We start from the raw sequence: 22,962 nt of genomic DNA, 5'->3' as shown, positions 1-22,962 counted from the left end.
TAGGTAAAAAGCACCAACAGGTCCTGCCTTGTGAACTGTCACCAAAACACAGAAGATCCTAAATTTAATATAATCCAGAATGTAAACCATTCTCCAACTGCTGAAATAACTGTTCTATGAGTGCTTTTCATTTCCACATTTCCTTGGCTCAAAGCTGGTGATCAGGACCACCAGACCTGGTGGTGATGATGACTCAGTGATGAAACAGTGGTCACAGGGAAAGGTGAAGCCAGTGTAATAAAGATGGGAGGGGCTAAGGGAAAGTATAAGTAACTATTAGGGTGTTCAGAGCAAACCTGGGGACACTGTCTACCTGAGCTAAGGTGGAGCATCTTGTCCCCCATAGCCCTGGCCTCAGAAACTCCCTGAGGAAGATGAGTCCTGAGCCAGAGTCCATTTCCCATAGACAGCTGACTTGGGCAGATGGGCTTTGAGGCATAGCAGGGAGAGGAGCCTGGATCTGGAAGTCTAAGGAACAAGGCTTCTTTTTCCTTCTTTGAAAGACCCAAGAGAGGCACAGTCTCCCATCCCCCAGCCTCCCTGGAGCAGAAGGACCTTCATCTGTCTACCTGGAGCCTTCTTCCCTCCCCCCATTTATGCCCAGATCTGCTTTCCCATCCTATTTTGGGTCCCCACGCCTAACCATAGCCATTGATTCTACCAGGTGTTCCTGAGAGTTCCATACTCTGCTGATCTTCTGCATCTCACGGGGAAAGATCTGGACTGCTATGAAATTTATCTTTTATTTGGGTGTCCTTGCTGGTATGTATCCATGAGCTTCTACTCTGTCCTATAAGGCACAGGTTAATGCAGGCTGGAGGAAGGCAGATTGGGGTGTGTAGAGGGTACAAAAGAAGAGTCCAAGAAAAGCGGTCATGGACAGAAGTAGGTATCTCCTGTCCCAGACCACACCCATAGGCTCCCATGAGGCTGAGCTCACCCTTCCAGTGCTAAGCTATGGGACGGGTGATGGTGCTCACTTGCCTTGGAGAGTTCTCGACAGTGAGCATTCCCCACTGGTGATTCCAAAATGTGGGCTTCATCACCCACTGGGCAAGTCCCAGTGTGGTCACAGGACAAAGAACACATTCCGAAGTCTGATATCCCCCCTATTCCAGAAGCTTAGAGACTCAGAAAGCAGGGAATGAAGAAGGTAGAAACAAAAGATCAAATGCAAGGGCCCTACCCCCTGCACTCCCTGACTTCCACGAGTCCTTCTGATGGCAGAATTTGCTGGTGAGGCATCTCCCACCACCTCCAGACTGTCTATGTTGCATCACTATTAGCCGTGTGTGCACAGACAAGTCAATCTACCCATGCTTTAGTTTCTTCAGTCAAAATGGGGATATTACTAACTACATCATAGAGATGTTGTGAAACTGTTAAATAAATCCATGTAAAGCACTTAGAACAAGAGCTCAATGCCTCAATGCCTCCTGTCCTTTTTCCCTTGGGATTTCTAACTATGTGATCATAAAAGGGTATGGGGAGGTGGAGGCCAAGACTTGGGAAGGATAAATGGAAGAACCAAGGGCAACTGAGGTAAGAACAGTATTTTATTTCTGATACTACAAGCAGCCTTCCTCCTTTTCTTAAGTGTTTTTCTTTAATAAGTCATTTTTTAAATATTACATGTTAATATTAAAAACTTAGAAATATTAAAAAGTAGGAAAAAAATAAACACTTCATAACCTCACCTCACAGTCAACACATGCTAACACTTCAACTTACTCTCAGGCTTCATTTATTTATTTGTCATTCAAATGGTTTATCTTTTTGTTTCTTTGCTTGTTTTTAGACAACTGGATTACTAGATTAATATACATTTCATTATCATTTTTAACTTAAAGAAAGGTTATTAATATTTCCTTTGCTGTTTAATATTCTTTATAAATACAATTTTAATATTTCCATATATTGATGTACTTTTTTATTTCAAATGTACTTTTTTTATTTCAAATGCCCTACATTACTATATTGGACACTTATATTTCCAGTGTTTACCTATTATAAATAGTATAATAGTTAAAATGAGCACACATTCATAATCTTTGTCTATATCTGATTATTTTAGGACAGATTCTTAGGGTTGGAACTATTAGGTCACAAGTGATGAACTATTTACACTTTTGATGCCTATTTCTAAATTGCTTTTCAAAAAGACAGAATCAATTCACGTTGCTACATGTAGTAAAAGAGTCTCTTCATTGTACTTTCTTAGATTCAATATTATCAACATTAAGCCAAAAATTAATATTGTAAGTATCAGATAAAATGGTATATCATTTTAATTTACATTTTATTAGAAAAAGAGGGTCAAACATTTTCATATTTCCTGGCCAATCAATTATTTCTTTAAAATTATCCATATTCTAGGGGCACCTGGGTGGCTCAGTCAGCTAAGCATCTGACTTTGGCTCAGGTCATGATCTCACGGTTCATGAGTTCGAACCCCATCTTGGGCTCTGGGCTAACAGCTCAGAGCCTGAAGCCTGCTTCAGATTCTGTCTCCCTCTCTCCTCCTCCCTGCTCATACTCTGGCTCTCTCTCTCTCAAAAATGAAATAGACATTAAAATAATAAGAAAGAAAGAAAGAGAGAGAGAGAGAGAGAGAGAGAGAGAGAAAGAAAGAAAGAAAGAAAGAAAACTATCCATGTTCCTTTCAACTAGGAAACTGTTAATTGTCTTATTTGTCCTAAGATATGTCTTCTATATTAAGAATGTTTTATATGTTAAGAATACTAATTATTTTCTCAGGGACAGTTTTCTCTACTCACGCATCTGTGCAGAAAGACGACCATGCTCCCTACTTGGTATACCTCAAGTCGCACTTCAACCCCTGTGTGGGTGTCCTCATCAAAAACAACTGGGTGTTGGCCCCAGCTCACTGCTACTTACCGTGAGTGTTGGGAACCCTCACTCCCACCCCCTGAAACAGCCTGATTCATTCTACATGAGTGGTTCTCAAAGGGAGGCAACTTTTCCTTCCAGGATACATTTGGCAAAGTGTAGATATTTTCGGTTGTCACAGTGGACTGAGGGGTGCTGTGCTACTGGCATCTATCTAGAGAATAGGGCCCATGGCAAGGATGCTACTAAACATTCTACAATGTGCACCCCCTCAACAATTACCCGGCTCCAAATGTCACTACTGCTGCTGGGAAGGAAACCTGTTCCATACACTGTGCCTCCTCAGTCTCCCATCAGTTTGTTTCAAGTTTTTTACTGATGAGATAAATGTGTTTTATTAATTAAGGGACCAGCAGGTAACTGAGGGTACACTCAAATTGGACAAATTGAGGAGAATTTTTAAAAATGACTAACGACAAAGGCACGGACAAGTTATAGGGGAAGCACAAAGAAGAGTTCAGTGCCCCCAGGATTAGTATTAGAAGGGTATAGTTACTCCCCCTAGACCTAAAGGGGCAAGAGGAGAGGTTGGTTCAAAGGAGAGGGGAGCAGGGGAGGGTGGGAGGAGAGAGAAAGGAAGAGAGGAAGCCCTGTGTACAGGGATTGCCTGATAGAAGCTGGGGCAGCCCTGCAGGAAGGGAGCTTGGAGGATAAGTACTCGAACCTCACTCTTCTCCTCTAACTACTTCCTGGTGCTTGCTATCAACCGAAACCCAAGCAGAGAGCAGAGGACAGGAGAACCCATTGGCTTAATCCGTATGTAACACCTTCCAAAGGCAGAGAGCAGGATGAAGCAGGGTTGCGAGTGGGTGTAATGAAACCAACGGATCTCCACCACTCAGGTCATGCCATTGTCTTACCTCCACCAGAATGGAAATGCTCAGTTGGAGAGGCTGGAGCTGGAGTGGAGGGAAAATATTATTTCTATGCCATGCATGATTTTGCTCTTTACTACATTAAGGATGCTACATGAAAACACAGTGGTTAAGGCTCCACCACCTACTGTGTGACCATGGGGGAATTACTGCTATGTGGTTCCATCATCTGTTAAATGGATTAAAGATAGAATACACTTCATAGTTTTGTTGTAAGTAGTAAATGAGGTAATCCAGAATCCAGACCGAGCAATTGGCATAGTACCTGACACATTATAACATTTAATATCTTTGATGATGATGGTGGTGGTGGTGGTGGTGGTGGTGGTGGTGGTGATGGTGACAGTGATTACTCCCACCCCCTTCTCCCTCCAGAAACCTGAAAGTGATGCTGGGAAATTTCAGGATCAGAGTCAGAGATGGCACAGAGCAGACAATTAACCCCATTCAGATTATCCGCTACTGGAACTACAGCCATAGCGCTCCCCAGGATGACCTCATGCTCATTAAGCTGGCTAAGCCTGCCAACTTCAACAACAAAGTCCAGCCACTTTCCCTCGCCACCAGCAATGTCCGGCCAGGCACTGTCTGTCTGCTCTCAGGTTTGGACTGGAGCCAAGATAACAATGGTGAGTGTACCTTCCACAGCAAATCAGGGTCATCAGTCACCCATGTCCACAGAGCTGAGAAGAGAGGAGAGGAGAATGGATGGAGACCATGAGGGTGCTAGGAAAAAGAGACTCATCCGGAAGTCCAAAGCTCCTCCCAACCCAGTGATGACATGATGACACAGAGCTACCTCCTCCAGGCTCCAGCAGCCGGGGCCACCAGGCCATCGGACTCTGCACACAGGCCACACTATTCCTGACTGCCAGACACATGGTTCACATCAGGGAGGCTGTGCTCCTCCCTTGCATCCAGGCTCATTTTGCACGTAGGGGACACCTCTGAGGACTTGAGTCAGGTCACCCCATATTCCTCCAAGACTAGATACGATGGAAAGAAAACCACTTCTTAAAAGAGTCATGCAGGCTATTTTTTCAATCCTCTAGATTAACTCTCATAACCATGCACAAGATCCTTGCCTTTTCTCAGCCCTTTTTTCTTCAGACATACACACAAAACACCAGTTGAAACACAGGGCAGTGACTGGAGAGTCTAAATAACAATTGCAAGCAGTCAACCTTTTTTATCCTGTCTTCCCTCAGGCAGGCATCCTGATTTAAGGCAGAACCTGGAGGCTCCTGTGATGTCTGATAAAGAGTGCCAGAAAACTGAACAAGGAAAAAGCCACAGGAACTCCTTATGCGTGAAATTTGTGAAAGTGTTCAGCCGAATTTTTGGGGTAATCTTTTCTCTGTATTCAACATTCATTTGCTTGTATGTGTCTAGTTTAATCATGACAGCGATTAGAAAATTAGAAAGCCCTCATCCTCTCGCAATCTTTTGAGAATTTGATAAGGCTGCACCAGGCCCTCCTTACAGATGCCTTTATCCATTAAAGTGTGGCATGCAATTGCTCTAGTTAATAACACTTTGCTAGATTTATTACTCTCATAGCTGCAAGAAAAAACAGGCATTGCTTTAAAAAAAGAATTCAAACTTTTCACAAGGGAAACTCGCTTCACCAGTCCAAATAAATGGGGTTTGACTCATTTTACATGTGAGTTCTAGAGAGGTTTTTCTCTGACTTTCTCAAGATGAAACAAGGCTAGTCACAGCAAAGCTAGGTAAATGACTCCAGCTTCCTATCTCCCAATTCGGTGCTGTTTTCATAACCCATGAGCCTACTTCTGGGCAGGGCTCATCCCACTGGGGGACTAGAGGGCTCCTGTGAGAAGATCCGATCATATCTCTCTTGTCTCTCTCCCTCTGCATGATCTCTGGTAGGAGGTGGCCGTCGCTACTGTCATCTGCAAAAACAAGCTCCAGGGAATCGAGGTCGGTCACTTCATGGGAGGGGATGTCGGAATCTACACCAATGTTCACAAATATACCTCCTGGATCGAGAACATCACTAAGGATAAATGACACCCTTCTACGCTCTCTGTATCCCACTGGCTCTAGTCATTGACTATACAGGCCACTATTTTCTCCAAACTCAAAATAAAAATCTCCAAACAGAAATGCATTACACCAGTAGCCTATGTTTTCTTGGTTGTGTCTCTTCCCATATCCCATAATGATGTGAAGAACCAAGGACAAAACATGACATGAGCACTCTTCACACAGTAGTAGGGTTATACCCATTATCTCGTTTAATGCTCACAACAATCCTCTGAGGTTATCTTTTATCCTCACTTTACAAATGAGAAAAATGAGACTAAAAGAGAGTACTTAATATTATCCAAAGCTGACAGACATCAGAGCCTAGAATAGAACCTCCAAATATCGTTTCTCAATCCCATGCTCTCAGCCTCAAAATTATAGGGGAGTCTGTGGCATCACAACAGATTTTGGCTTCTATTTTTCTGCTACTTCTCTTATCATTCAAAGAGCTTGAAGCTTTCACTTGTGGCTAAATCCTGGGTACTGGAATAATCTCTCCTAAGAACGGCCATGCTCCCTCTCACTGCTACACTGACTGCAGCATGCTACAGGGAGAGAGTTAGCGGATGCATAAGAGGCTAACAAAGAGAACTTCAGGACAGGGTCACTGCCATAAATCAAGTCCAACAGGAAGCCTGGCAGCTCCAGAACAGGGTGAAGAAGTCATCTAGATCCAAGAAGAGTATAATCTCAGGGCAGTGGAAGATTCCAGAAGCAGATATGGCTGAGAGGAGGTGAAGGAAGGGCAGAAATTGGGCTTAGCTACACACAGACCACGGGATTAATAAGGTCAAGAAAGCAGGTACCAGTCCTCTGGTTGAAGACATGGTAAAGAACTTGAAAACTGAGAACTCCGGGGCCCCAAATCTGGAAATGATCAGGGAATTCTGGATATCCAAGAGACTGGGGAATACAGGACAAGGATGGGTAATCTTCCAACAGATGTAGACTGAGGAAACAACCACACACTACCCTTGGATAATATTTCCTATTCCCTAAATTTAAAACACAATCTATACATTAAAGACCTTGGTGTTAGGCAGAATAATGGCTCCCCAAAGATCTCCACACCCTAATCCCCAGAACCCATAAATATGGGTTTTTTTCCATGAAAAAGTCAGTTTTGCAGTTGTGATTATGCTTATGGACTTGAGGATGGGGAGATTATCCTGGATTATGTGGGTGGGGCCAGTGCAATCATATGGGCTGTTAAAAATAGAAGAAGAAGAGAGAATATTTGGGCAAAGAGATGTGACAACAGAAAGGCATCAGAGATTCAAAGCATGAGAAAGACCTGAGCTGCCATTGCAGGTTTTGAAAGTGGAAGAAGGGGGCTACAAGGCAAGAAATGTAAGCAGTCTCTAGAAACTGAGACCGAACCTCAGCTTCCAGCTAGCAAAGAAATGGGAACTTTAGTACTACAATTGCAAGGAACTGAATTCTAACAACAACCAAAATAGGCAAGGAAATGGATTCTAACAAGAAGCACAACCTTGACAACACTTTGATTTTAGCCCATTAAAACTGGTCAAACTTCTGATCTACAGTATTGTAACATAAGAAATTTGTGTTGTTTAAGGTGTTTCTGATAATTTGTTATAGGAGCCATAGAAAACCAATACAACCTTTAAAACATAGTCTCTAGAAGAACTTCTTTCTGGGGTGCTCAGCTGGTTAAGCATCTAACTCTTAATTATAGCTCAGGTCATGATCTCCTGGTTCATGAGATTAACCCCCACATTGGGCTCTGTGTTGACAGTGAGGAGCCTGCTTGGGATTTTCTCTCTCCCTCTCTCTCTCTCTCAGCCCTTCTCCCCACCCCCAATCTCTCTCTGATAAATAAATAAACATTTAAAAAATAAAATAAAAGAACTGGTTTCTATATTGGGAGGTAAAAAACCTTCAATGGTTCCCAATTGTCCTGAAATAAACTCTAAAACCATCAGAATGGCATCCAAACCTCCTTGAGACCTCCTACCCACCCTACCCATATACTCCCAAAATATTTCTAAATATATCTTCTGCCACTTGACTCTGTGAAATGCAAATATGAGTAAAAGAAATATCAGAAGAAAATGTTAAAAAAAAAAAAAAAAGCCCAGTGCTCTCTGTATTTTAAGTTGGCAACCTGGTCAAGACCCAGACTTAACAAAGTTAGAGCCATTAAAAAAAATTCCTTGGGGCACCTGGGTGGCTCAGTTGGTTAAGTGTCCAACTTCAGCTCAGGTCACCATCTCACAGCTCGTGAGTTCGAGCCCTGCGTGGGGCTCTGTGCTGACAGCTCAGAGCCTGGAGCCTGCTTCGGATTCTGTGTCTCCCTCTGTCTCTGCCCCTCCCCTGCTCACATTCTCTCTCTCTCTCTCTCTCTCTCTCTCTCTCTCTCTCTCTCTCTCTCTGAAAAATAAATAAACGGTAAAAAAAAAAAAATTAAAAGGTTTACAAATAAACCTTTAACAAAAAAAATTCCTCAAGCTGAAGTCAAGTCTTCAAGTGTTGAAGGCAAGAGCAACCATATTCCAGGCAAGATATTTCCTCTTCACCCATTGCCTATGACTTACACAAAAACAAATCATATTGATCACTATTCAATCAACTCCTCAGTATAAGTTTTTTTCTAACAATTTTTTCAGCCCCAATTATTAGAGTGAGTTATCCAAGCACAGTGACCAGCAGCATGGGTTTGGGGGCTGAACTATCAAGACTATGAGCCATCAAGACTTCTCCGAGTGCCAAGCTGCATTTCACAGATCCCTTTCCCTCTACTATTCCCTGCACTCCTGACTCCTACATCCAAGGTTGTACTGTGTTCTCCCCTTGAGGGAAGTGCCAGCTGGACTTCACTAATGTTATTTCACTGATCTCAATCCCTACGTCCCCAAAAGGATTTTATATTGCATTCTGCCTTGGACAGAGGCAAGTTTACTCCAAAATAAAAACATAGTTTTAAACAGGGGCCATTGAGGGTCACCCAATTCTCATTTCTTTCTTAGATCTCTACTTCTCATTATAGAGATCATCAGGGCCATGGCCTCATCTGGAACCTGGAAACACACTGGAGCCTGGAGTGTCATAACAAAATCTGCTTTGTTCATTTGCATGAACTTAATAAAAATAATAAAGGCACATAGGCCATTATAGTTTGAACATCTACTATACATTAGGCACTGTGTTAGACATTTTGATATGCATTCTTTGCATGTAACTCTTCAAATTTATATTCCTCCACTTACTTGAGGTTTCCGAAAAAAACACAGCTAGTAACTTTCCCAAGACCATATAGTTAATAAACAGCAGACCAAGGATACAAACCTTGATCCAACTGACTCCAAAGCCTGTGCCATTTCCTTTCTGTTTTCCCATAACTACATTTCTAAATACACAGATGTTTCCTACATACTTACTCCTGCTTTTTTCCTCACATAAGGCAAAAAGCTCCTATTTAGATAACATAAGAAGTTTTATGGCTTCTCCCATGATCTCTGATTTTAGCTCCCAGTGAAATATTCTTTGAGGTCTGTAGATAGAGAGTCTTCAGGATTCCTATCTAAAATTAAGGCTTCTCTAGGGACCACTTCATAATATTCTATTTCTATATTCTAGAAAGCGATAGATTTAATCCCAAGATAGGTATAACTAGAATGACAGCACTAGGATATCAACAGGTGATTGGCAATATCATTTCAAATTACGTATTTTGTTAAATAACTTTGAAGGAGGAACCAGTCTGCTGTGCTGATTCCACCACATCTCTCCAACCTCCTAACATCACAGCTCCCCAAGTTTAGTCTTGGACTTCTTCTATCTATACTTACCTACTTCCTTAGTGATCTATACCATACATAATCTAACAGTGCCCAAATGTGTATCTCCAGCTTGGGCTTTGCCCTTGACTGTCAATCTCATATACTCAGCTGTCTACTCAACAGCTACATTTTGATATCTAATCTATATCTCAAAGTTAATATGTCCAACTGAACTCCAAGTCTTATTGAAGATGGACCTGCTCCACCCACAGTCTTCCCCATATAAACTGATGACAATCTGATGAGCCTGCAATTTACTCAGGCCAAAAATTCTGGAGTCACTTTTGATTCCTCTCTGTTGTCTCATTTTCAATCTACAGGAAAATCTTGCCAGTTCCACTTCAAAACATTTCCACGATCTTATTACTTTTCCCTGCCTCCACTGCTACCACCCTGGTAAGCCTAGATTATTGCAATATCCTCTTAACTCATCTCCCTTCTGCTACCTTTGCCTTATTAAACTCAACCTATTCTCAATACAATGACCAAAGTGATCTTTTAAATGTTTTTTAGTGCTTATTTATTTATTTTTGAGAGAGAGAGAGAGAGACAGAGCACCAGCAGGGGAGGAGCAGAGAAACAGGGAGACACAGAATCCAAAACAGGCTCCAGGCCCCGAGCTGTCAGCACAGAGCCTGACTCAGGGCTTGAACTCAGATCATGATCTGAGCCAAAGCCGGACACTCAACCGACTGAGCCACCCAGGAGCCTCCAAAGTGATCTTTTAAAATGTAAGCCAAGTTTTACCACTTACCTCTGCTAAAAACCCTCTAAAGGCTCCCCATCTCAGAATAAAGGGCAAAGTCTGCACAGTGGTCTATAAGGACCTTAAAAATCCCACAGCCCCTTTGATCTAATCTCCCACCTCTCCTCCAGCCACACCAGCCTTCTAGCTCTTCTTTGAGCATGTGAGACACTTACTTGCCTCAAAATTTTTGTACTTTTCCCAGATGCATGCATGGCTTACTTCCTAAAATTTTTGCTTAAATGTTATTTTCTCAGCAAAGTCTTATCTGACTACCCTGTTTAAAATTAGAACCCCCACCTCTGATGGAAGTACATGTAAATATTCATCTTCTATGAAAATTTGACAATGCATATGAGAAACCTTATAATTATGCTTATTCACTGCTTTTAGGCTTCTGCTTTTACAGCTTTTCAAAGATGTTTGCTGTAGCACTATAAAGAGCAAAAAACAGGGTGATTGGTGGTGGTAATAAAAATGTCCAGCCAAGAGGCTGTGGAGAAACGGAAACCCTCTTGCACTGTTGGTGGGAATGCAAACTGGTGCAGCCGCTCTGGAAAACACTGTGGAGATTCCTCAAAAAATTAAAAATAGATCTACCCTATGACCCAGCAATAGCACTGCTAGGAATTTACCCAAGGGAGAGAGGAGTGCTGATGCATAGGGGCATTTGTACCCCGGTGTTTATGGCAGCACTTTCAACAATAGCCAAATTATGGAAAAAGCCTAAATGTCCATCAACCGATGAATGGATAAAGAAGATGTGGTTTATATATACAATGGAATACTACTTGGCAATGAGAAAGAATGAAATCTGGCCATTTGTAGCAACGTGGATGGAACTGGAAAGTGTTATGCTAAGTGAAATAAGTCAGGCAGAGAAGAACAGGTACCATATGTTTTCACTCATATGTGGATTCTGAGAAACTCAGCAGAGGACCAGGGGGAAGGGGAAAGGAGGAAAAAAAGTTACAGAGAGGGAAGGAGGCAAACCATAAGAGACTCTTAAATACTGAGAACAAACTGAGGGTTGATGGGGGTGTGGGAGAGGGGAAAGTGGGTGATGGGCATTGAGGAGAGCACTTGTTGGGATGAGCACTGGGTGTTGTATGGAAACCAATTTGACAATAAATTTCATTTTAAAAAATGTCCAGCCATAGACTCTTGCTTATAAAAAAAATAAAAAGCATTGCAATCATAAACAATAATATATCCGGTCATTTAAAATGGTATTGTAGAAAGAGCAGAATCAGACGTATAAATACAGAGAACAAATTGAAGTTTGCTGGAGGAAAGGGGGTGGGGGATGGTCAAAATGGGTGAAGGGGAGTAGGAGATACAAGCTTCTAGTTATGGAATGAATAAGTCATGGGACGGGGAGGCATAGCATAGGGTATTTCAATGATATCACAGTACCATTGTATGGTGACAGATGGTCACTATACTTCTGGTGAGCACAGCATAACATGTAGAGAGGTTGAAACAGTATGTCATACACCTGTAACTAATGTACCAATGTGTGTCAACTATACTCAGATAAAAAAAAACGTAAAAATAAAAAAGGAAAATGGTTTTGTAGAAGAAGAATATGTAATGGCAAGAAAACTTTAAGTATAAAGTTCAGTTTATAACATAGAATAGATATTATGGTTCCATTTTTGTCCCCATAGCTATTCACTGAACACTAATCTTAACACTGAGGGACAGGAGGAAAACAAACAAAAAGATCCCTGTCCTCCTGGAGTATACATTTTATCTTAAGGATACAGGCAGTTAAAGAAATTTAAATTTTTATTGTCAGGTAAGTGCTATGGTAAAAAATAAAACGAATTTGAGAGTACTGAGATAACATTTTTTTAAGTTAATTTTGAGAGAAAGAGAGCACATGGGGGAGGGCCAGAGAGAGAGGAGACAGAATCCCAAGCAGGCTCCTCACTGTCAGTACTGAGCCCCACACAGGGTTCAATCTCACAAACTGTGAGATCATGACGTGAACCGAAATCAAGAGTCGGGCGCTCAGTGGACTGAGCCACCAGGCACCCCATGGGATAACATCTTAGAGGAAGAACGGAGATTCACTTGGCAAAGATGACCCCAAACCTGAGCATGTTCTGAGACTCCTGGGGGGGGGGGGGGGGAGGGGGATGCACCTGGGTGGCTGAGTCGGTTAAGCCTCCGAACTTAGGCCCAGGTCATGATCTCACAGTCTGTGAGTTCGAGCCCCATGTCAGGCTCTGTGCTGACAGCTCCGAGCCTGGAACCTGCTTCGGATTCTGTGTCTCCCTCTCTCTGCCTCTCCCCTCCTCATGCTCCGTCTGTCTGTCTCTCTCAAAAATAAATAAACATTAAAAAAATTAAGAATCCTTGGGAATGCCAGGAAAGCAGTAAATGGATTGGAAGGTGTTGTGGGAGGTGGCGTCTCCATTCCTAGAGACATCATGACTAACACGTAGTGAGAATGCCATAATCGGGGTGAGGGAGTGGCATGGGGATGTGTTTATGGCGAGGTGTAATAATAAAGTGTGACAGAAGGTGGGTCCTGTGTCTGAGTGTACCCACATGATGCTGAGGACAAAAAAGCAAAGGAAAGGCAGAGGGTGTGAGAGCTCTCCAGGGACATCTAGAACATGAATCTCAGAAGTAATGATGTGGCTGGCAAGTGCTCCCACCGGAACCCTGGGAAGACCCAAAGCCAGCTGGTACAAAGCGAGGGGCTTTGGGGCTCATCAAATGGAACACCAGCCGTTCCTCCAACTCTTTTTCTAGTTCCGTAGAAATACCCAGGGTGCTGAATTACAAAACCTCATTAAAGGAAAGAAAGCCTGAACTGTTGACACCTATCTTTTTCTTAAAGTTTTAATTTAAATTCCAGTGAGGTAACAGAGAGGGTAATATTAGTCTCAGGGGTAGGATATAGTGACTCAACACTTACATATGACACCCAGTGCTCATCACAAGTGCCCTCCTCAATCCCCATCACCTAGGTCACCCATCCCCCCACCCACCTCCCCTCTGGTAACCATCAGTTTGCTCTCTAGAGTTGAGCCTGTTTCTTGTTTTATAGTCATCTTTTACCCTATATTCAATATAAGTTCATCTCAACATGATACTGTTAATTAAATTGATTACACATCAGGAAAACTTCAGTGCTTTTAATGCTCTTTAACCTTTGCTGCACATTGGAACTGCCAGGGGAGACTTAAAAGACATAATGCTTAGGTCCTATCTCAGAGATTCTAATTTATTGGCTTTGGGCAGGACCTGAGCATTGGGATATCTCTTATGCAACCGAAACTGAAAATCCAAAACTAACTTGCACCATAAAGCTTACCTTATCTACGGCTTTCTCAGAATTTTACAGAATACTAGAGACTGTGAAAAACAATCTTTTAAAAGCTCATGTTTACTAATGGTTTCATACTACAATATAGAAACACATCAGCTTTTGTGTATTAACCTTATATACAACTATCTACCTTTCTAACTTATTTCCTAATATTTTTTAGATTATTGGGATTTTCTACGAACATAATCATATCTTCTTAAAATAATGACAGTCTTAATAGTATGATGTATAAACCTGTCAAATCACTAAGTTGTACACCTGAAACTAATGTAACATTGTGCGTCAACTATACTCAAATAAAAAAGGAAAGAACATAATGGCAGGTTTATTTCTTCTTTTCCAACCATTATATCTGTAATTGCTTTAATATGACTTTAGGTATATAATTCAGTGGTTTTGCATATATTCACAGAGTTAAACAATTATCACCACTAATTTTAGAACAGTTTTCTTGACCCCAAAAGAAACCCTGTCTCCATAGCAGTCACTACCCATTAGCTCTATCCTCCAGCCCCTGGAAACCTCTGACCTAATTTCTAGCTCTATAGATTTGACTATTTGGGGCCTTTCATATAAGTGAAATCATATAATTAGTATTGTGACAGGATTCTCTCCTCAGCACATTTCCAAGTTTCATCTATGTTATAACATGTATCACTACTTCTTTCCTTTTTACAGCTGAATAATATTCCACTGTATGAGTGTGTGTGTGTGTGTGTGTGTGTGTGTGTGCGCGCGCGCCTGTGTGTCTGTGTGCCTGTGTGTCTGTGTGTGTATGTATGTATAATGCCACATTTTGTTTATCCATTCATATGATGATGGACATTTGAGTTGTTTCCATTTCTTGACTATTAGGAACAATGTTTCCATGAATATTCACGCACAAGCTTTTGTGTAGACATGAATTTTGGATTTCTCTTGGCTGTATACCTATGAGTGAAACTGCTGGATTTTATAAGTATATGCTTAATATTTTGAGGCACTGCCAAGCTGTTTTCCAAAGTGGCTGCACCAGGTTATATTCCTACCAGTAATGAATGAGAATTCCAATTTCTTCACATCTTCACCAACATGTAGTATTGTCTTTTTTATTATAGCCACCTACTAGGTATGAGGTGCTATCTCATTGTGGTTGTGACTTGCATTTCCTTAACGACTAAGGATGTTGGCCACCTCCATGTGCTTGTGGGCCATCGGTATACCTTCTTTGAAAAAATAACTGTTCAAAGCCTCAGGTCCAGTTTTTTTATTAGAAGGTCTTTTTACTATAGAGGTATAAGAGTTATTTATATATCTCAGATACTAGTCCCTTATTATTTGCAAATATGCAAATATTTTGTCCTATTCTATAGTTGCCTTTTTACTTTTTTGATGGTGTCCTTTGAAACACAAATGTCTTTTTTAATTGTTGAAGTCTGATTTATCTATTTTGTTGTTGTTACTTGTACTTCTGGTGTCATATCTAAGAAACCATGGCTTAACCTAAGGTCACCAAGATTTATTACCATAAGTTTGTACCTAAGAGTTGTGTAATTGTAGGTATTACATTTAGGCCCATGATATATTTTTAGTCAATTTTTGAACAGTGTGAACTAAGGATCAACTTTACTCTTTTCTATGTGGGTATCCAGCTGTTCCAGCAAACTCTGCTGAAAAGATTTCTTTTATTGTTGAATTGTTTTGGCACCCTTGACTAAAGTCATTTCACCATAGTGTGAGGGTTTATTTCTGGACTCTAGATTCTGTCCCATTCATTCATATTCTGTCCTTACACAAGTACCACACTGTCCTGATCACTATAGCTTTGAACTAAATTTTGAAATTGAGAAGTGTGAATCCCCCCAAATTTGTTCTTTTCCAAAATTCTTTGGGTTATTATGGGTCTCCAGCAAAATCATATAAATTTTAGGACAAGCTTGTCAATTTCTGGGGAAAAAAAAGCCAACTGGGATTCAGATAGGGATTGTATTTATCTGTAGATCAATTTGGGGAATACTGACATATTAACAATAGTAAGTATTCTAATCCATGAACACGGGATGTCTTTCCATTTATTTAGGTCTCTTTAATTTCTTTCACAATGTTTTAAAGTTTTCAGGGTGTATTATACTTCTATTAAAACATTCCTATGTATCTTATTCTTTCTAAAGTAACTGTAAATGAATGTCCTCTTAATTTCATTTTTAAGATATTCATTACGAGTGCACAGATACACAACTGATTTTTGTATATTGACCTTGTATTCTGTAACCTTTCTGAAGTTGTTTATTATTTATCATGAATTCCCTAGGACTTTCTATATTCAAGATTTTCTATCTTGTAAGTCTTTTCAAAAAACAAACAACTTTTTAATATATATGTCAGAAGAAGCAATACACACAAAGAGATAACTTAAGAGAATTTAACAAAAGATTTATGAAGATGTAGGCAAGGTTAAAGGAAATAACAAGGGATGATGAAGTACCCACATACTCAGGAAGCCACTGCCAAAGCACATTTATCTGGCATTTATATACTACTTTCTGTATCTCTAATTATTCCTTGCCAGTGCGAATATTTAAAGTTATTTTTCCCAAAGACTAGTATAATAATAACATTGAGGGTAAATATTTACAGTTACTGCTATGCACCAGGCACTCTTCTATGCACTTCGCATATATTAATTCATTTAATCCTCATGATGAATTTATGACCAAAAAAAAAGCCCTTTCTGCTATACAGTGGTATATGTGTTCTTATAAAACTTCAAACTCTATAAAATCATATACAGAAAAATTAAAGAGCTTGTGAGGAAAATAACATTGAATTATACTACTGAAAACTTATGCATCTTTGTAACCAGAGCACCAACTGAAATAAAAACAATCCTAATAAAAATCCTAAAAGAGTGCTCACTTCAGCAGCACGCATACTAAAGTGAAACAATACAGAAAGATTAGCATGGCCCCTGTGCAAGGATGACAGAGAAAAAAAAAATGCAAAAAAAAAAAAAAAGTCCTACAAAGATGTGTCTCAGCCAGACTTTGCACTCAGCATCAGTCACATAATTGACAACCTTTAAACTGGGGTTTGTTCTTCCTTCAAATCTTTGAGGGCAGTAATTTCTAGAGATCAGTTTCATTACAATTTAAAAATCTGAATCAGAGAAGGCCTCATCTAACAACACACTTAAAAAAAAAAACAACAACACTGGATGAATGTTTTCGCAGATACCTAATCTTTATTCACAATTTTTCCAGTAACTTAACGTGGTGTAGAATGTAGAGGTTCTTGAAGCTACTCTACTATTCCCACCAAAGGAAAGCACTTCAGTTACGTTTTCAGATTTTTTCTTAAAAGCCATATATTGGTAAGGCTTTCCTTACCAATAGTTTCTTTTGTCTTCAATCTATATGCTGATTTTTTTGGTCTATTTCTCCCATTTCCATTACTTCCCTCTATCACATATTGTAGCACTGGCAATTATTTGTGCTAGATACTTAGAATCATTTCCAGTTATACACAACATTGACTCCATTAATACAGTTGTGAATGTGACTTCACATTCCTGCCAAATCCTTTAGAATTTCAAGATCTTCCTTGATTGCTAAAACATTTCAGAATTTGCTCGCTAACTTCATGATCATCAACCCACTAAGCCTTCACTGACATTTTTATAATTGACTCCCTGTATATAATCAATACAAAAATAGGTCACTAGCCAGAAAAATACTTCTAAACTTTTCTTCTTGGTGTTATTTGAAAATAAGAATAAAATACTAAAATAGAATGTAATGCAAAATTTTTTTCTGCATTCTACTGAGGAGTGTCATAGTTATGATATGCTCTTCCTCAAAGTTTTATGAACTTTTCTTTGATATTCTTATGATATCCTTGTAAACTTTCCTCTCTGATATTTTCAAATTCTTCTGTAATGTGCTTAAACGTGAAGGGTCCCCCCACCTTCTCTGTTTTGTTTGACATCCTTTTGTGTCTTTCAATCTAGGTTTTTTTCTTTTTCTTTTTTTTTTTTTTTTTTTTTTACCTTTCTTTAACCCAGGGCAATTCTTGGTCATTAATTCTTCAACTATTTCATTCCTTCCCCTCATTTTTCCCATCTCCTCTGGGACTCCAGTCACACAATAATTATTCCGTTATTTCTATGTGCCATATAGCTTTTCTCTTCTTTTACATTTTCCATCTTTTTATGCTTCCTGCTACCTTCTGAGAGAGTTCTTTGAGCTGAACTTCCAGTTCAGATTATAAATCTTCATTAGCTCACCATCAGCCACATCAATTCTGCTCCTTAATCTAATTCTTGAGTACTTCATTTCATTTAACTTAAAAATACATATTTCAGAAACCAAAAAGAAATCAGACTTTTCCTCGCCCCAGAGCCTGTTGACTAGGGCAGGTGTATGACCTAGAATCAGCCAACCAGAGGCTCACAGGCAGGACTTTGGACCTTGTAGCTGTGACTCAGAGGGACACACTCTCAAAGGTGGGGCAGTGTCACAGACACAATGCCTACAGTAGAAATGTGAGAGCAAAGTGCCAGCATCAGTCCCTATAGAGTGACTTGGTTGTGTTCTCAGCTGTTTATATTCTCTTGGTTCCCATTCTGATCTTGACTTTCCAGCCTTCCCACTGATTCTGTGAGACAGCCAATTTCTTCCAACAGATGTATTTTCTCCTTAAGTCATTTGAAGTTGGACATGAGGTGGGATATGGGAAAAGTACAGGACAGCTGAGGCACTAATTTCTTCCTTCTACAGCTCAGATTCTATAGATACTGTCAGAAGTTAAAGTTCAAAACAGAAAAGTTGAAAACATATTACTTAAAGTTATAAAATTAATGACAAATAAATAAAACGAATCAAATTTAAGATAGGGGAATGGTTTAGGTTGAGAAAATGCCCAAACTTTGATGAATGGGCTTCAAAAGTTATAGTTCAAAGTTTATAAACCAAGTAATAAAGCAAAATCGAGTTGAGAGAGTTGAGAAAATAATCACTAGAAGAACTATGGCAAATGGCAAAATATGACCATATCCAGGCAGTAGGACTAATAATAGGGAGCTGAATGAAAACTCGTTACTTTTTTAAACTTTTTAGACTTCCTCTAGGCTGCATCATCACAGATCCTACTGCATAATAGAAAGGAAGGCTAGTAATGTCTACACACACACACACACACACACACACATGCACACACACATGCACACATGTGCACGTGGTTCCAGTTGCAGCTCTGAGAATGCAAATTAGGAAAGATGCAATTACATAGGAATCAATTCAAGAGCACAGATTTGCCTTCTGATTTGTTTCCTTGGATAAAATACAAAGCAGCCTCACCACATCATGAACTAAATCATGTTTAGAAAAGGAAGAGAATCCAGTCCCTAAAAGTGGGTAAATGCAAGTGTTTTGTCCCCAGGAAAAGCAAGTCATAGAAACTTCAGTTGTGATTGGGGATCTCGGCTCCCAGGCAACCCACCAATACCAAACTTGAAAGATTAGTTATTTCACCTGTTGAAACACACTCATAAACTTGGGCATTCCACCGGCGAATCCTAGCATGAAGTCTTATAAGCACGAACAAGAGGAACTTAAGGTTTACTGGAAAGAGCACAAGACCTGTGGTCCAAACTCTGGGAATGTTTTACCTGCGAAGTTTACCAGCTGATGATCTTGAGCAAATCACTGCTCCAGCCTGAGTTTTGTGATCTATAGCATAAAGATAGAAATGCTAACTACATGGAGTTGTTACTAAAATCAAACGAGATAATGGACAATATATGAGAATGCCTGATAAAATGGAAAGCCTGACACAAATGGTAGGTACTATTATTATCGTTATTGCAACAGTTGGTCATAAAGGACATCTGGATAGATATAGGCATGGCATAATGGAAAGTTCATCCTACTACTAAAAATACAACCAAGGGGAAGCGTCTCTACTTGAAATGGATGGATATTATCATTCCCAGAAGACAACAAGACAGTGCTGGACCTCACACAACTCACAGTGACATCAGAGAAGCGAGTTCTCCCTGAATGGTGACTAACATCCACATGTGCCTAGCATGTACTTCAGTTCTCAGCTTTAGGTAAGGAAAAGACACATGTTGGGGAGAACAGATAAGTAAAAGTGGATTAATTAGCATGGTTCAAGAGAAGTGAAAAAAATGTTAGGTTTATCAGTTGAATTCCAGATCCCCTGGAACTGAATCAAAAGAAATGTGTTCAAACAAGGCTAAAAGGAAGACTGAGAAAGTTCATAAAAAGAAGGATGGGATTCAGAGAAGCCTCAGGCAAAGCTAGCTTGTGTAGCATGGTAGCATGATGTCAGGGGATAAGCCCAGGACCCAGAGCCAGGAAACTGAGTTTTGGTCCCAGAACTGCCATGGGCTCTCAGTTTCTTTCTTTTTTTTTTTTTTTTCTTTTTTTTGAAGAAGAAGAAGAAGAAAGAGAGACAGGGCATGAGCAGGGGAGGAGCAGAGAGAGAGAGTCACACAGAATTCAAAGCAGGCTCCAGGCTCTATGCTGTCAGCACGGAGCCCCATGCGGGGCTCCAACTCACGAATCGTGAGATCACAACCTGAGCGGAAGTCGGACGCTCAACAGACCGAGCCACCCAGGCGCCCCAGGGCTCTCAGTTTCTTTATAAAATAAAAGAGGAATTGTAAAGGGTGCCTGGGTGGCTCAATTGGATAAGCGTCTGACTCCTGGTTTCAGCTCAGGTCACAATCTCACAGTTCATGAGTCCAAGCCCCGCGCTGGTCTCCATGCTGACAGCACAGAGCCTGCTTGGGATTCTCTCTCTCCCCTCTCTCTCTGCCCCTCCCCTGCTCACGCGCATGCACGCTCTCTCTCACTCTTTCTCTCAAAATACACATTAAAAAAAAAGAGGAACTGTAAGACTAGTTAATGTAACTAATTGATCATTTAGAAAATACTAACTTACTATATTCTAGGTGGTATTCTAGGCATCAATAACCTAGGAGAAAACAAAAAGAGACGCAGTTCCTGCTGCCATGGATTTGACATTCTAGATGATCTCCATCCAACTCAAAGACTTAATATGCTAAAACTCTGATTTCAGCCTGCAGGGAAACCAGAGCAGACAGTCAGGATGGCTAGTTGACCAAGGAAGATGAAGCTTCACACATTCAGGGAGAAGTATCCTTTTTTGTGAGCAGAAGCAAGTGGCCGTCACTCCCATCTTGCTCCAGTCTAGGTCCTGGGCTTTGAGGTTTAATATAGAACATGGCAGCCAACTGACTTTTATCCTAAAAGGCAAGTCTAGGACTCAAAGAAACTTCTAGAAATATAAAGATATTTTGTTTTGTTTTTCAGTTAGGTAACTAGACCTACTACCGTAGAGAAATGGGAAAATTATTTGATACTTCTTTTTTTAAAAAACTTACCTAAAATGACTAACATTAGTGGATAAGTGAAACTTAATAAAAATGATCAATCTCTATATTAATTGCTCCTAATCTCTGTTCCCTATAATAGGAAAAACACAACTTAAATATGCAATTTAAAAAGAAATGAATTATTTGGTATATGTAAACAGAATATAACACCTATTTTACCAAACATAAAGCCCCAGTCTTGATTTCTATAATACAATAAAACAATTATACTTTACAGTGCTAACAGTGAAACAGTATTAGTTTTTATTCTGTACTTCCTGTAGATCATCTGTTGATTTGGTGTCAGAGAAGAAAAAATTTTACAGACATGAATGTCAGCTCCCTTATAAAGAGCTACCAAAAACTGTCTCAAAAGAGTATTCTGAGCACTCGTTTCTCTCCAGATCAAGGGCCTCAGGATCTCCAAGCATACACTATCTTCCACAGGATTCTCTAACAAGTCTGCTTCATCCTGGGATTCCCCATGATCAATATGACAGAATGAAGAGAAGGATAGGCAGCCATGAGGGTCTTGGAAATGAAGACAACGGGGAGATTAGCAGAATACTTGGAGGTGATGGGAAAGGGGCTGGCCAGGATATAAACCACGCGAAGGATAAGGAAGCAGGTCAAGGGCTTCAGGGCAGTGATGTGAGGCTGGGCCCAAGCATCTCTCCTACAGCTGTATGCACCTTCATCTTCTTGTGGTGTCTACACAAAGAGACAATCAATCAGCATCCCAGAAGGAACAAGAAACACCATGAAAGGCAACCCGCTTCCTGCAGTGAGCTTTAATATATACATGTAGTACCAGTTTGAAAGGGTGCACAGAATGCTGTTGTTGCCTTGGGAAGGATTTTGGACGTTAAGCCAATGTGGGCCACAAGTAACAAATTTATCATGAGGTACCCCAGAAGGCACCAAAGACTCAGGTGATAGGCCCTCTGCTTCAGCCACAGACAGACAGGGTGTTTAAGGGCTGTGATCTTCCTACAGTAGAAGACACTGAGGAAAGTGGCAAACCACAAGCTGGCCTGGCTTATCAGGACCCAGAAGACACTGAGGTAGCGAAGCCAACGGCTGCTCTGGAAAAGCGGAAACAGGATTAAGTCCATCATAATCAGCCACCGCAGGAGAAATCAGGAAACGGCCAGGCCCGGGACAATTGTGTAAGGGACAGTTGTATAAGGACCTGTTGAATTTTCTGACCCGTTCTCCAAAACTCCAAACCACAAGGACTCCATTTCCAACCAGGCCAATGAGAAATTCGGCCACTCTCACCACCATCAGCAGTGCTAGGGCGGCAGACAGTATGGCTGGGGTCACGAGTCTCTCACTTCCTTCACAGAAAATGTCCTGCTTCAACAGATGAATGTGTGTGGCTCCTGGCTGAGCTTCAGATCCCCGGAGGGTGATACCACACTCAAGGTAAGTTTTCATACCACAAAATCTGGATTTGGCCTTGCCCTTCTGGAACCTGTCCTCTAAAACTGAACTGCTGTAACCAGGCACAGAGAATTTAGAAGTTACGACCCCTCTGTATTTGCACCCACATGAACACACTGAACCTACACTCAGAGATTTGAAGCAGGACCATAGACACCAACTCCCCTTCTCAAGGGTCATGGGCTAGCATCTAGACACCAGCACATAATACAGTAAGAAGACCAAATCCAAACATTCTCTGGTTGGTTTTTTTTGGGGGGGGGGCTTGGGGCTTTTTTTAGAGAGAGAGCACAAATAGGGGAGAAGGGCAGAAGGACAGAGAGAAAGAATCTTAAGCAGATTCCATACTTAGCATGAAGGCTGGTGTAAGGCTCAATCCCACAGCCCTG

The 22,962-nt window shown here is 40.7% G+C and overlaps 2 protein-coding genes and 1 non-coding gene across 3 annotated transcripts; 2 read left to right on the top strand and 1 right to left on the bottom strand.

Moving 5' to 3' along the window:
• The first annotated feature begins 253 nt into the window (after nucleotides 1–253).
• On the top strand, nucleotides 254–5,921 carry PRSS37 (serine protease 37). The gene is made up of 6 exons (XM_043589747.1): nucleotides 254–323; nucleotides 665–762; nucleotides 2,758–2,899; nucleotides 4,161–4,414; nucleotides 4,994–5,130; nucleotides 5,676–5,921. The coding sequence occupies exons 2-6, from the start codon at nucleotides 729–731 to the stop codon at nucleotides 5,814–5,816; spliced, it is 708 nt and encodes a 235-aa protein (XP_043445682.1). The 5' UTR covers nucleotides 254–323; nucleotides 665–728; the 3' UTR covers nucleotides 5,817–5,921.
• Nucleotides 5,922–16,615: 10,694 nt separating this feature from the next.
• LOC122488815 lies at nucleotides 16,616–16,720 on the top strand. The gene has a single exon (XR_006298738.1). It is a non-coding gene; the product is annotated as a U6 spliceosomal RNA (small nuclear RNA).
• A 4,605-nt stretch (nucleotides 16,721–21,325) lies between these two features.
• TAS2R5 (taste 2 receptor member 5) lies at nucleotides 21,326–22,567 on the bottom strand. Its single transcript, XM_043589643.1, is given in 5 exon segments — nucleotides 21,326–21,807; nucleotides 21,810–21,861; nucleotides 21,863–21,990; nucleotides 21,993–22,305; nucleotides 22,307–22,567. Coding segments are annotated over 5 exon segments (1,020 nt in total). The 3' UTR covers nucleotides 21,326–21,541.
• Between the last annotated feature and the right edge of the window lie 395 nt (nucleotides 22,568–22,962).

Source organism: Prionailurus bengalensis, chromosome A2 (genome assembly GCF_016509475.1).
Source record: "Prionailurus bengalensis isolate Pbe53 chromosome A2, Fcat_Pben_1.1_paternal_pri, whole genome shotgun sequence".
NCBI classification, from domain to species: domain Eukaryota; kingdom Metazoa; phylum Chordata; class Mammalia; order Carnivora; family Felidae; genus Prionailurus; species Prionailurus bengalensis.
The sequence above is the reverse complement of the archived record's forward strand: the minus strand, read 5'-3'. Positions and strand labels throughout refer to the sequence as shown.